Raw genomic sequence first — 15,026 nt, forward strand, 5'->3', positions numbered from 1 at the left:
TTGCTTGGTTCCCTTAGCCCCACCTGCACCTCTGCATATAGTTCTTCAACTCTGTATAGAGAAATCCTTTTGCGTGCCCTCTGCTGTTCCTGCTTGGACCCCGAGGGGCACATTCCCAGGAGAACAGAACCCATGTGGGCCTTGGTATGTCTCCTCACTTTGACTTCACTTTGCTCCCCACCTGTCATGCTTAAGCAACGTCCCCAGGTCATCCCTAGGTCTTTTGCTGAGACTAATGAGAAAGAGAAAAAGAAATACATATATATTTTTTTTCTGCTGGGTCCTGAGATGTTCCTCCTTCTGGAGGAGAGGGAGGAAGGAATCATTCTAGCAACATGTTTGTTTTGCATCGTTCAGATGAAATAAATGTGGTTTTGATTTTATATGGAAACAGCCTGCAGGGTCACCTCCTGCTTTTACCTGCCCATGAACCAAGCTCTCTTTTTCCAGAGGACAAACTAAGGTACCCCGCTGAAAGGACCCAGCACGGGCCTGACTACTAAAAAGGCCCAGAGCAAATGGGAGCTTCTGATATCTTGATGATCTCTCAAGAAACAAGAAGGAAAACCAGAGGACAGCAATGTCGTTGATGACCTAGGAAGGCTTTTCAACCCCCATTTCAGTGCTGTCATTATGTGGGCGAGGGAATGAATTGGATTTACTGGCCTTTTTTTTTTTGATTCTGCAAAGAGACTAAAATTCAAGGATGTTTTTCCCCTCTTTTTTTAATTATCTAGTAATTGCATAGATTGTTGCATTTTCTAGGGCACTGATGTCAAAAATCATAAGGTTGGATGGGGAAGAAGATTTCAGTTGAGAAAAATACATTCTTACCTTAAGTGTTGATTGGGAACCTAGCATCATGATGGCCTGTAGCATGAGATCATCACAGATGCCAGGTTTAAATAGTACAAAATATTTAGTCAAGTCTGACACAATAATATCAACAATTAAATTATCTCAGAGAAAAACCATTCTAGTAACATATCTTTTTTTGCATCATTCAGGCAAAATAAATGTGGTTTTGATTTTATATGGCAACAGCCTGCAGAGGTTACTTGCTGCTCTTAACTGTCCATGAATCAAACTCTCTTTTTCTAGAGCAGGCACCTTGATTTTCCTCTAGGAAATGACCTCTTTGCTACACTCAGTTCACGTGATTTATATGAGATTGATTCTGTTTCTAGCTCTGGGGTAGACACTAGATGTAGGAACACCATATCCCCTTGGCTAATTGATTGAGAGATAGGCTCATGACCCATGCAGAACCAGTCAGAACCAAAGGCTGTCATCCCCAGGTCTTTTGTTGAGACTCTTGAGAAAGAGAAAAAGAAATACATATATATATTTTTTCTGCTGAGGCCACAAATGCAAGCATGGAGCTGTTGGTGGGTATCTTCGCACAAAGGCAAGAACCTGCCTAAAAGTGAAGTTGGAATGGGGAGAGCGGTCTGTGAGATGGGAGAGAAAATCTTGGTGATAATGAGTGAGTTCCCAGATCAGGTTCTCTAATTGTATGTTATTTCAGGGACTTTCCTTTGTGCTGAGCCTGTTTGAATTGGATTCTAGCAGTTATGATCTTAAAGAGCCCTGACTAATGCACGGGGTGAGCAGGTTTTCTGTTGTGATCTCTTTCTCTCTCTCTCTTGTAAAAATTGTGGCTGAGAACAACTTGTCACTGATTAATTCATCACACTTTTTATTGAGCACATATTAAGTCAGGCAGTGTGTACAGACCTGAAATACAAAGATTAACAGGATAGGTAGATACACATAGAAACATATGAGCAGTACAGTGATGGTACCACTGTGGAATGAGTGTGAAATAGGATATGGATGCAGCGTGACAATGAAAACAGTGGACTCTGGTGCCAGACTGCCTGGGTCTATTGTGTCACTGTCTACTTAACACACTTCTTAACAGCTCTTTCTCTTAGTTTCTCATCTGTGAAGTGAAGGGAATAATTGTTATGAGGACCAAGTGAGCTTGTATGTATAAAGCATGCCAAAGAGTGCTCAGTAAATATTCACTATTGCTACCATGACTACCCTCATCCCAAATGGTAAAGAAGACCTTTGAGGTTCCTATGATTCCATCTGGTCACAGCAGAAGAGGAAGATTAGAGAAAAGGAAGTAACTTTTGAACTGAGTCTCAAAGAGTCAGCTAGCCAGGCAGACAAGGACTGTAGTGGCAATATGAACAAATGAAACAGCATGTGCAAAGGTTCTGAGGTACATAAGAGCAAGGCATCCTAGAAACACCAATTTATTGCATTTGTGTGATTATAGGTTGCATGTGGTGTCTTTTGGAGATGTGTTTATAAAAGTAAGAAGAGGCTAGATCCCAAAGGGCCTAATATGTCTTGCTAAAGGGTGTTTGTTTATTAGTTAAGAAGACATCTTTTCCAAATGATAAAATACCCACCTTAAAAGGACTTAAGTGAAAATGGCATTTAATGTCTATCATAACCAGAAAGCCCAAAGGAAGAACTGGCCATAGGCATGTCTACATCAGGGTTCAATGACTCCAAGACCTATTTTTCTCCCTTATCTCTGTCTCTCCACTGCAATTGTGCGTGGTTCCATTCTCAAGTGGTACTTTTGATTTGTGATGGTGAGATGGTTGACAGAGGCTCACAAGTTCAAGTCCAGTGGGAAAGAATGAGATTCTCTTTTATAGAAGTCACAGCAAAGTCTTGTTGGCTCTGAATGAGTCCCCAGAACGAATGATTTTGGAATGTATGGGTGGAATGTATGCTCTGATTGTTCAGGCCTGAGATTTATATACTGCAGGAGACAATTCCATTTAGAAGCTCAAAGGCTTACCATATAAAGAAGGGTGGTCCTTCAAAAGAAAGTATGGTATGAATATCCCAAAAAGGATATGGAATTCATGCTGGATAGCAAAGCCCAAAGAAGTTCAAGACAACTTTTATTCTATAGGGTTTGGAGAGCTATTGCTGGCTTTTAAGCTGTGGAGTGACATAACCATGTTTGTATTCTAGAAAGATAGATCTAGTCTAGTGTGGAGAATGGATTAGAGTTGTGGCTGAAGGCAAAGGGTCAGTTAAAAAGTTTACTAGTTCAGGGAAGCGATGATGAGTATATTAATGAAACATTGTTATTGGGGATGGGAAGGTGCAATGACTCAGAATGTGCATGCAAAGGCTAGAACTGGAAGGATTTTATACTGAACAAAATTCAGTGTGGAAGGGAAAGAAGGCTGAAATTCACTTTAGGTTGTGGCTTTGGTGCCAGGGTGGGTCAGGATGCCATTTACTGAAAGTGAAGCTACAGAAGGTGACAGAGAGGAAGGTATGAAACAACAAATAGCCAATCTCTAAAATATATTTATGCTATGGTACATATATGCAATGGAATATTATTCAGCCATAAAAAAGAATGAAATCTTGCCATTTGTGACAACATGGATGGACCTTGAGGGTTTTATGTTAAGTGAAAAAAGTCAGACAGAGAAAGACAAATATCATAGGATTTTACTTACATGTGGAATCTAAAAAACAAAAAAATGAACAAACAAAACAGAAATATACTGAAACATAGAGAAGAGCCTGGCAGTTGGCATTGGGGAAGGGATGGGAGGATGGGTGAAATAGACAAAAGGGAAAAATATCCATGATCTCTCTTTCAGGGTAGCAGAGAGAGAAGTAGTATATTCAGAGTTTGTGGAATCTTTTTTTTACCACAAACATCATGTGCAATGATAAATGACTTGCAAATGCTCTTTTTCATGTGCTGGTACAGGGAAGTATATGTCCTGTATGTGTGTCCTGTACATGGATAGCACAGGTGCATGTGAATTCGCATCCACACAGTTTGGCATTAGCCTCGTCTTTCCATTTTTGTTTGTTTTCCCTTTTATTCTCACTTGATTCTGACTAAAGTGTTCTTTCTGTGTATTATCTATCTTTGTAAGTGGTTTTAAATCCATCTGAAACAAGATGCTATATAGTCAATAAATATCTCTTAGTACATATTCATTACAAGTCAGCCCTTACAAAGAATGATTAGAACAAGACTTGGAATTTTTTAAACCAAAATCACTATGTTTCTTTTTTCTTCACACAATATCCCTAAATGTGGATAAGTTGTATCTGTCATTTTTTTTAGGAATAAAAGACACCTGCATTTGCTTTAGAGTTTATCCTTTTAATGCCCAAATCGCCTTTCCTCTCCCACTTCAGTTCTCTGATTCCCATCACCATTGCCCCAGATATTTCAAAATAAAATTAATCTCTGGGCCTAGGACCAGCTAAAGAAACTTTAGTTTAAACAAACCACTTAAAATAGGCTTTTTAATGAAAGAAACATTTCAAAGAGAAGTAAACAATGTCCTCAAAATGAATGCATTAATGGATCACGATCAGAAGAAAATTTAAATTACACATTAATCTTGTGGGTCGTGATTGTCTGCAATAACTTCTCCAGTTGCAATTTCTCTAGCAAATCCCATCGTCTTCAAAGGGCGCATAGTTTCATGTTCTCCAGATGAGCTTCTTCTGTTGACTGTTTTTTCTCACACTGTATGGCCTGGCGCTCCAGGTTCAGCTGCTATCTAGGCGACTATCTCAAAGCACTTTTGCTCTTTCTTTTTTGTCTAACCTTTGCTGCCCCTGGTGCTCTAGACCCATGTCCTGATTCAGAAGGAGAGAAAGAGTGGACAAAGCAGGGCAGGCGGAAGAAGATGATGGGATCCAGATAGGTCTGACAGATGGGAGAAGCAAGGGTTGCTCATGCACCTAGCTGCCTGATCGTTGGGAATGTCACCTCTGATAATGACAGCACGCGGCTCTGGAACGCATGGGGGCTCTATCCTTCCTCATGAATGGAGTCCCCAGTCCTCAGGCTGACATTTGAGGCTCTTGCAAATACGGCTCATGGGTTCCTCCTCTGGGTCTCTGTCTCTCTTCTAAGCTTTGTCCCCATTATGACGCCTGTCTGAAGTGCTCTTGCCCCCACGTTGACTATGCCAAGTCCCATCTATCACTTGCAGCCCAGGGCACAGAGGAGACTCACCTAGCTCTCCTCTCTCACCCCAAACTTGGGAGTAAGTATTTCCGCCTCAGCATTTCTTCTACAACATTTTGTCTCTATCTCCAGTTTAGCACTTGACATATTTTAGCATGTCCATTTCCATAATTCTTGATATTTTGAGTAGGTAAATGCATGTCATTTCCTTTCGTGCATCCTTCGAAGTTTGCTGGCAGGGCCTGCGTCACATTCATCTTGGTGCTCCTCCACCGACACGGAACTCGGTGTGGCGACTCACGTTTAGCAGGTATGACACAATATTGGTTAAAAGACCGAGCAGACAGAATGCTTAGAAGGAGGATTAGAAGCTACTAAATGGGAGGGTAGGGAAATACTCTTCCTATCAGCTAAGGGATTGGCAGGTGAGCGAGAATCATGGGTGAGAGTAACTGAGGAACTGCAGCTCAGTGCGGAACAAGATGCCGACAGGAAGGGAGAGTGGGGCTGCGGGAGGTGTGGGGCCTGGAAGGCACAGCTGTTCGCTCAGACATCTGCTCCCTCACCCTCCTCCTCCTGATCACTCCCAGCCGCTCACTCATAAATCAGGGGATATGTGCTTTGTTTTATTTGAATTCAGTACCTAGGAAATCCACGAGAAATAGTTTTCCTGCAATGTTAAAGCAGCGCCCTGAGTTGTGAGAACAGGAGAGGACGGCTATTCGTCTTGGGAAACAATCACGTGAAAGGATTTAGAAGAATGACCTACTGGCCGGTTTCGGTGACTTGTTGTTCTTCATTCCCACTGCCCCTCCCAGGCCCCCCAATCTCTAGGCTTCTCTCCCCTTCCTGACTGCAAGTACCAATGGTGTTGTGAGGAAGGGATTGGAGTGAATGCAGCTGCTGAATTCCTTGTGTCCTTCCATCCCTCCCACCTACTTAAACACATGCATCTTAGCCTACTTAGTGTTCTTCCATTTGTTAGACCTTCTCTGGCCCCCGCCTCCAGGAAGGCCTCTGGAGGTCTCCTATGCCTCCAGAATTTAGTCAGCCTGTTGGCCATTAGTGCTCAAAAACTGAATTGTGACACTATGTTTACCACACACTAGCCTGTACGAAAGTAGAGATTTTGTCGACTCATTTCTAAATCTGACCCAGCATCATACAGGCTGGTTAAAGAGTGGTCGAGTGAATATATACAAGCATGAAAGAATGAATAATAAAACAAAGGAAATTATCACTTCACTTGCTTGAAATTAATATCTCTTACCTTTGGTTTTTGACTAACTATAGCCTTTGGAGAATTGTCAAAGACTTTGTCTGGGATATTATGATTCTCTTAAATAACAGGCAAAATGTTATTTTATGAAAATTTAATGAGACAGTATCGTTGCCAACTGGGTTTTATCACTGAGGGATTTTAAGAGAAAATTTGTTAACATTGTCTTTATGTTGTTTAAATATTTATGACCATCCCTTTTAAAACCATTTGTATTGGGGATTATTGTTTTATGTAATTCGTTTTGGTGGTTCATCTTGTTTTAATAGATTTAATGACTTTAGAACCATTTGGTGGTTCATCTTGTTTTAATAGATTCTGCTACAACTGTGTAAATACTCTGGAATCTGAGCGGGAGTCTCTTTGGATCACATTTCTGCTTGTTCCACTTTCTAGGGCCCCAGATTAAATAAAAGTATTTACCACAAAGATCTTAGAAAGTGAAGTCAGCAGTTCTGATCACAGCTCATCATCTTCTGATATGGAATCTAGATAATCTGTGTCAACATACAGGAGAAATCCAGAGAACAAGCTGTCTGCCCAACCTGGGTCTGAGAAGAGGCCATTCTGGTCAGTGAAGAAGATCTCCAGCCAGACCTCATCTTCTGGCTGCAGATAGATGACTGTGGACCCCGAAGCCACATCATGGTTCCCTGTGTTGGCGTCGAAGGTCTTTATCCGGTACTGCCCATTGTGTACCAGCCCAATTGCCAGATGCTTATTCGCCAATGTGATATCATAAGAAAAGTAATAGATCCCTGGGAAAGCACAGATGAACTTCCCTGTTGCAGGGTTGTAATGTTCTCCCTCATTGAAGAGGACCTTGTTAAATATGATTGGTAGCCTTTCTTCTGGGTAGCTGGTGGTGATGCCAACAGAAAAGGCAGATTTGAGCACGATGCTTCCACACCTACAAACTCCAGGCAGCCCTGGGTCCCCTTGCTCTCCTCTGTCTCCCTTTGGTCCAGGAGGCCCAACTGGACCTGCTTCTCCTTTTTCTCCCTCTGGTCCCATGGGTCCTTTCTTCCCAGTCTCTCCTTGGTCCCCTTTCTCTCCAGCAAGGCCCAGGGGTCCCGTCTTACCTCTTAAACCTTTAGAAAGAGTTTACAGTTTAATTAATAGTTCCTCTAAATACAGACTTGCAAAGAGCATGTCCACATAGTGCCATCATGCTCTGCATGTGTCTTTGCAGTCCACTTTCAACAGTATACCACTGAATACTAATGAATATTTTTAAAAAAAATCACTGATGGGCTAAAATGGAAATAGGAAATTTTCATCAGAATTTCAAGTCAATTTTCCTGAGTCTGTGGGAAATCATTTAAATCATATTTTGAAGATGGATCACCTGCCACTAAATAGGTCACATACAGATACTCATTACTACAGAAGGAATTCAATGAGCACGATGATACTATTCCCCAGGGTGGGATCATGAGGGCAGACAGAACCAGACAAGTCTTTAGAGGCTGTTTAACCTCACGCTCCATTCTACTTCTGTTAGTGTCAATAATAAGGAATTAATCAAAATTAGATTAGCTCATTTATTCAACATTTACTAGGTACAAATGATAGCACTTTATTTACAGGTGCTATTTTCTTTAGGTCTTGCAACCACTTTATGAACTAGGAATTATTATTACTTCCATTGTAGATGAGGAAACTCACCCATGGAGAGGACAGTTCGCTCAAAAGAACAGAATTAGGGAGTGATGGAGCTGTGCCCTGAATGCAGGTCTGCCTAACCTGGAGGCTGAGTGTCTCCAGGGGCAGTGACTAGAGTGCAAACTGTAAAGTGCACCTGGCACATAGCAAGGGCTTGATATGCTACAATAACAAAACATTAGTGACTGTCACCGTGTGCAGTGACTCTTTCTCAGAGGAGGAAACTGAGTTCCAAAGAGGTGAAGAAACTTGTTTCAGTACCAAGGTGAGGACTGAATTCATTAGTCTAAGCCTAATGATGCTTCCCCTCCATCAAAACGTCTCTTACCTTTGGGGCTGGAATCAATCCTAAATTCTGTTTGGCTCTGCAGCCAAATGGTTGTATCATTTTAGGCAAGTCCCTTAATTTCTCTGGGTCTCCTTATATATAGAAAAGACATAATATCTGTGAAAGGATTTCAACAAATTCAAAATCACCACAGTGAAGTATTTTGTTTGTCCAAATCTTTATATCTACAGGTCAACCATAGGCTAAATGCAGAGAAATTATGATCATGGAGTTGAAAATGATAAACAACATCTGTTTGTTTTTTAAACCATATACATAACAGCAGTGACTAAATAGCATAAAAAATGTCATTCAATTTAATGGCCAAATGCATCCCATAAACAGTGCTTGTACACTGACTGATACTGTCTTGAAAAGTATCCAAATTATTGGTAATTCATCATGGACTTTTGTAGTCAGGGAAAATACATAATGGATATATTGTGTAGTTTCACTCTTAACTATGTATTTGTTCTCAGAAACTTTTATTAGGCTAGGCCTTTTTATCTTGATAGTGCTTTGATATCATTTATTTCAATATTACACACACACCAATATGTGAGTTTGATCATTTTTTGGTTATTTGACAAAGTCAGCAAAGAAGTGATTTGGATAATATAAATATGAGGAGAATTAAAGCTTTACCTTTGAAACGTCAAGTATTTTGTTTTAATACTTTGGGAAAGGGGCTGTTTAAGAATTCATGATCTACAGAAGATGCTAATAATGAATGCAAACTTTTTTTTGGGGGGACTGGGTTCAGTGTCATTACTGATCACAGGACTGTCTCTAGCACTAGATGGCTTTTGTTGTTGAGTTAAAATTCCACTGGCTGCAGCCGAAACCCAGTTTGCTCCTTACTTCTTGAAATAAGGCCATAAAAGTCTGAACTTAGGTTTGCTTCCTTTTGACAGGAATGGAGTAAGGATACTATTTTACTGTTAACTTTTGAATCAAGGACTACAACTCATAAATTGTTGTTTATCTTCAATAGGAGCTTAACTTTTGCCATCTTTATCAGTGACCTTGAATGCATTACTAACAAAACTTGGCAGCAGTAACAATTTTGACCTTTAAATTTCATTACGTACTCAAATCTTCCTGCCTCTGTGACTTCGGGTAGGTCACTTCTTCTCTGTGTTTCAAGTGCTCCATTTGTAATATGAAGAATTGAGTTTAAATCCACTCCAAACGCAGTGGGAAAATCAGAGAACAGTGACTCAGCAGACCAGAGGAAACAATCCTAGGTTAACCGTGGATAGGTTAGGTAATTAATTGAACGAGGATTTTCATCTCTCTGACTTTGATTTTATGGTCCTTGAAATGAAGGTGTTGGACTAGGTTTCTTGAGGTCTCATCATACTGAAAATTCTTTGAGACAAAACCATAAATCAATCCTAAGATGCAGTTTTATAATGCTAGCCGTAAAAAATCCTTACCCTCTCAAAGTTTGGATTTTTCTATAGTTATTGAATATTCTGAACTGCTGAGAGTTAGATAATCAGGGACTAGCTGTAATAATTTATAGTACTTATTACTGTTTGCATAAAGCATTTTTTCCCTGTGTTAGGGGCCCATTAATGAAGAAGAGAAAGAAGAGATGTCATTATCCCTTTCCCCATTCAGTCAGGTGTATGTTTGGGTAGAGAACTGGGGAGGGGAAGGTGGGTTAGTCTACGCTGCTTAGGTACTTGACCCTCGGGGAGAAAGGATTTCTTAGTTCTCTGAAATGGGCTTACAAAGATTTCTTCTTCAGTGCCATCTCTTTCTCCCATTCCTCCGTCCATCCCACCATGAATTTATGTGTGTGTGAATACATCTGTCTAAACCATTTGGTACTGAATGAACATCCACTACAAGCCAGGCACCGAGTGTGGCCCACCCTCAAGTTAGCTGTTATGTGTTACTTTGTAATCTGCAAATATGGGTCATAGCCAACTTCATGGAAATCTCAAAGCCATATGATAAATTAAGGTGATCTGTTTCATGAGGTGGTTCTAGTGTTATTTGCAGATATTTATACGGATGTGCATTCCGATAAAATGAAATTTTAAAAACATGCTACAGTAGTAATTGCTAAAGACCAGTGAGGGAGACAGGTATTTTTTTACAGAAAATTTATGATTCATTATAAGCTCTGTGTTTGTAATTTAGGGTAAGGAAGTTGGACAAAAAAATATGCTTAATTCTGCTTGCACAGGGTTGAGGTGCCATGTGGTGGGGACATTCACTAAGGGCATATAAAAGAGGAGACATTTGTGGTTCATGAAAGGGAAAAGAGGGAACAGAGGCTCCCAGCCGTGTTGTACCCAGTTCCAGCCACGTTAGAGCTTATGCCCACAGTGCCAGGGCTGTTGCTATTGTTTGTAAACGAGATGTGTTTCTCTTCATGGATCACAAAGGCCTTCTAGCCTATCTTAGCTGCTGATATATATCCCTATTGGTATATTGGATTTAATTTCAGATTGGGAAGGTCATTTTATTTTTGAATCTCAATATTTTCATTTATGACATTGTTATTATTATTGCTGACTTTAATTATTGCTAATAGGGTTATGGTGGACATTAAGTACTAAATGTAAAATTCCTGACACATAGTAAGTTCTTCATAAATGGTTATGGTGATAATCATGACATATTGTAATGATATGTTTCCATATTGGTCTTCTGCTCCCACATGTTTGCTTGTCAAGGCAAGAACAATGTCTTATTCATGTTTGTGTTCTCAGTGTCTGGAACGTGACCCCGGGGTGATTGTACACTGCCCACCACGGGAGAGTTGTCAATGCTGGGAGAAATTTTTGAATGTTACAATTGGTGGGGGTGCCAATGACATCTAGTGCTGCTAAATGTCATGCAAGGCCCAGGAACACCGTCTCAGAGCAAATACTTATTTGGCCCAAAACACCATTAGTGTGGAGGCTGAGAAACGCTAGTCTAGAATAATAATGAATAGCGATAGGTGCCCAAAACACTTGTTGAATGAAGACTGTATGTGTAGATGGATGAATGAATAGACTGATGAATACAGGGATTTATTGGCCTCATATAGGGTGAAATCATAGCAATTATGAACATTTGATTTAATTTGAAAACTTATCTTTAAATAATACTAGAAACATCTCAGGTCACTCATTTTTAGATTATCATGTGGCTTTGGATATTCACAAACTCTGCCATGACCCAAATTTGCAGTGTATTTACAATGTAATATGTAACAGCAGCCACCATTCTCTGAGCGCTCACCACATGGCATTGGTTCTGTTGAGTGTTGTACATGTGTTACTGGGCTTGTGCTTCACTGTCATCCTGACTACCCCCAATGTACAAATGAGGAAACTGAGGCTCAAAGAGGCTATTTGCCCAAGGATACATAGTAACTGCAGGGGCCAAGGTCTGAGCCTGTCTTTCTGACCCTGAGGCATGCTTAGGCAGCCCTCACATTGTTGCTTCCAGACACAGTGAACTAAGGGGACCAGGTAATATGTAACTATGATCCTGGTGTTCTTACAGGATCGCAAGGATATTCATGATCATGACGCAGCAGTAAGATGTATTCATAGTTGTAACCATACAGAAGGCTTGTAAAGGTGAGATTCAAACTCCAAATTAAAGGGTCTTTATCTGATGTTGAAACCTATGTAAAAGTTCTTTATCTAATGTTCATAGATTTGGTAGCTAGAGATTTGCCAAGTATTTTCTGCATGACAAATTCAGAAATGGATTATTTTCCAGTAATTTGAATATATATTATGCCTCTGCATAACACCAATAAGTCAGGCGCTATGACTAGATAGACATGCTTCTTAGAACTATTGACTTCGTTCTTCCTATCTTTTGTCCCAGCTTTTACACTCAGAAACTTATTTTCAAAGATTGATTCCAAATCACTTCCTTTTTTAGAGTTAACACAGCCTCTCTAGAATTTCAATTTGTTTTTCTCCGAATGATTGCAGAATTGGCAAGCTTCCCTGGCCAACTTATTTGTGGGGAAAAAAAAGCCGAAGTTACAGAACAACCAGAGAACAGTTGTGTTGCTGTAAAGAGCTATAAGAAATTGACTTTTTGAGTTGCTATGTGACAGGTGGGAAAGAGATGAGCTGGGAAAGGTAAGCCATACAGAGATATGGTTGCTTTCATCTGTGAAAAATAAAATCTAGAGGCCGTTTATGTGTCTCTGCTCAGAGTATTAGTGTGGAGCAGGGTGGCACCTGCGCCTTGGGCTCCTACATTCTGTCTCTGCTCCTTCTGTCCATCTCCCTTGCTGCCATCTGTCTGCCTGTCCATCCATGCCTTTGTACGTCCAGCCGTTGCCTGCCAGCTTTGACAGCCCAGTGCTCACAGGCTTAAAGGTTTGAATCCAGGTCTGCCGGTCACTAGCAGTGCACGTCCATCTTCTGTGATCCATTTACACACACTATTGCTCTGTTCTCATCTATAAAATGTGATAACTGAAAGAGTTGTCATTACAATGAAATAAGAATGCAGGTAAAAAAGTTTAGAGCAATATCTACAGCACGGAGGTGAAGCAGGGAAGGCATTTAAGGAGCAATTCTCATTCGAAAAAGCCGCAAAGGAAGGAAGTAGTTTTGAGGCAGGGGAGAAGTGGTGGGAGGGACACCGGCGTCCATTACCTGCCGTCCCCTTTTCTCCTTTCTCTCCCTTCCTGCCGTCCCTGCCATCTCGTCCTGGAAGGCCGATCCGACCGTGGGGCCCAGGGGAGCCATTTGCTCCAGGGGGGCCTGGAGGTCCAGGTAAGCCGGGAATGCTGCAGATGTACCTTGGTGAGTAGCTCTCTCCTTTGAACTGATTACCCCGAGGTTGTCCACTTGCACAAATGGCAAAGCTCGTAACATAGAGCAAGATAAACATCTTTGGCTCTGAAAGAGAAACACACGGACATAAATGCACCCTTCCAGGTGGGAGTTTTGGCATAGCTGAACATGAGAATGGGCATCTGCAACAGTTTGCTCTGGTGCTCACCTCTCCACGCATGTAGAAAAACCTGTTTACCCTCAGAATTTCACTGGAAATGCTGAACACATTACTGGTAGAGACTTCTCAGTGCCCCCACACAGGGGTTGATGGAGAGGAAGGAGGGATGAAAAAAAGCTTCAAAATTAATCCATTTGTGGTATATGTTTTTCTGCAGGAGTCAATGATGGCCTTTGAAAATACCATTTCTTTTTACCAAAGTTGTATGTTTTTTTCTTAGAATATTAGAAATGCAAATGAATAGGATAAACATCAACATTGCTCTCACTGCCCAGAGATATTCTTTACATTTCATATACACATTCTTCCAGTCTTTTATTCTATGGAGGAAAGTGATATTACATCACGCCTGCAATTCTTTAATATTTTTCACTCAACAGTATATCCTGAGCATCTGTCCATGTCAAAAATTATTCATACATTAAAAAAGTTGTTGCATTTCTCTCTACCACCCTTTACAGACATGATTCCCCATTAGAGACATTTCTTTCCAGCTTTCTGCCAATATAAACACTATACTAGACATCCATATATCCAAGCTTTGTATGCATCTATGATTGTTTTCTAAGAATTTACAGGCTTTTTAAAGCAGGAGAAAGGAAGTGGCATTTTCAGGAAAACCATGTTTTTCACTTGATAATCATGTAGAATGCCAATTAGTGTTAATTGGAGTACTGTGCATATCCTGAGGGGGTTCTCAAACTTTAATTTAAAATCTACAGGATATAATGCCATTGTGTCCCATTAAGCCATTCGCACTAGGGCTCAATTAAAGAGCTGAGTGAAATTAAACCATGCATGGTGCCATGTGCTCCGAGTAAAGCAGGCGACACATCTCAACTATGATCTAATAGGGCTTGGTTTTTCCCTCCATGCGGCCTGGTAGCTGAGAATGATGAATTGTTTATTAGCATGACATTTGGCATATAAACTGAGGGGTGGACAGTGTAGGCTGGGGATACCTGATTTTCTAGGCTAAATGGTCCTTAGGAGGAGCAGCTTCTTGGATGGGGGGATATATATACATGGTTCTGCAGCAATGTAAATGAGCAGTTTTTGGATAGTTGTGCTTTAATAAGAAATCTGCACAATGCTTGATGTATATGCCTGGCATATTCTTGCCCAAAGGAAATAATAATAAAATGTGGGGAAAACAATCAGATAGACTTTCTCTGTTTATTTGACAGCCACATCAGAAAATTAACCAGGTGTACTGTACCACTTTTATGGTACCCATGGGAAATTACAACATCTTAGAATTAGACCCAGAAATTTGCCAGAGCATAGTAATGTCAAACTGAGAAAACATAGTGTGCACGTGTGGTTTAAAAATAAGTCTGATTCCTAGAAATCTTATCAGTGACAAACTGAAGCAACTTATCCAAATATAGTCTCTGTATCTTTGACCAAATCTTTGTGATCAGTGACCCCACCAAAAAAAACAAAAAAAAAAAAGGAAAAAGAAAGAATCGGGGAGAACATTTTGCCATGCTGTGCTTGACTTATAATACAACACAAACACAAAATTACTGATTCTAGTGCTCAGCTAGGCTTAAGGTGCCTACTGAAAAGCCCAGAGGAGCTGATAAAGCTACCAGCCCTTCTAAAGGGGCCTCAGATGACAGAAAATTAAAGAACATTCTATCCATACACTCTGCTACTGTCAGAACAAAATGTGATGATTAAACCGTTAGTTCTCCTTTGTAAAATACTGATTAGAGCAGGCTTTGAGAAGGGATTTGAAAAAAACCTGCTTGTAGAAAGTACTC

At 40.5% G+C, this 15,026-nt stretch overlaps 1 protein-coding gene across 5 annotated transcripts in view; it reads right to left on the reverse strand.

Annotated features, from left to right (window-relative positions):
* Positions 1–1,681: 1,681 nt before the first annotated feature.
* C1QTNF7 (C1q and TNF related 7) overlaps positions 1,682–15,026 on the reverse strand; it is a 105,075-nt gene continuing 91,730 nt past the window's right edge. For all 5 annotated transcript variants that reach the window (XM_036990643.2, XM_036990635.2, XM_017670573.3 and 2 more), the window contains 2 exons: positions 12,897–13,142; positions 1,682–7,360 (listed from right to left, as the gene is read on the reverse strand). In XM_036990643.2, coding sequence (XP_036846538.1) covers positions 6,729–7,360; positions 12,897–13,134 — 870 coding nt within the window. In that variant the 5' untranslated portion in view covers positions 13,135–13,142 and the 3' untranslated portion in view covers positions 1,682–6,728. The remainder of the gene's footprint in view (positions 7,361–12,896; positions 13,143–15,026) is intronic.

Source organism: Manis javanica, chromosome 5 (assembly GCF_040802235.1).
Source record: "Manis javanica isolate MJ-LG chromosome 5, MJ_LKY, whole genome shotgun sequence".
NCBI lineage: Eukaryota > Metazoa > Chordata > Mammalia > Pholidota > Manidae > Manis > Manis javanica.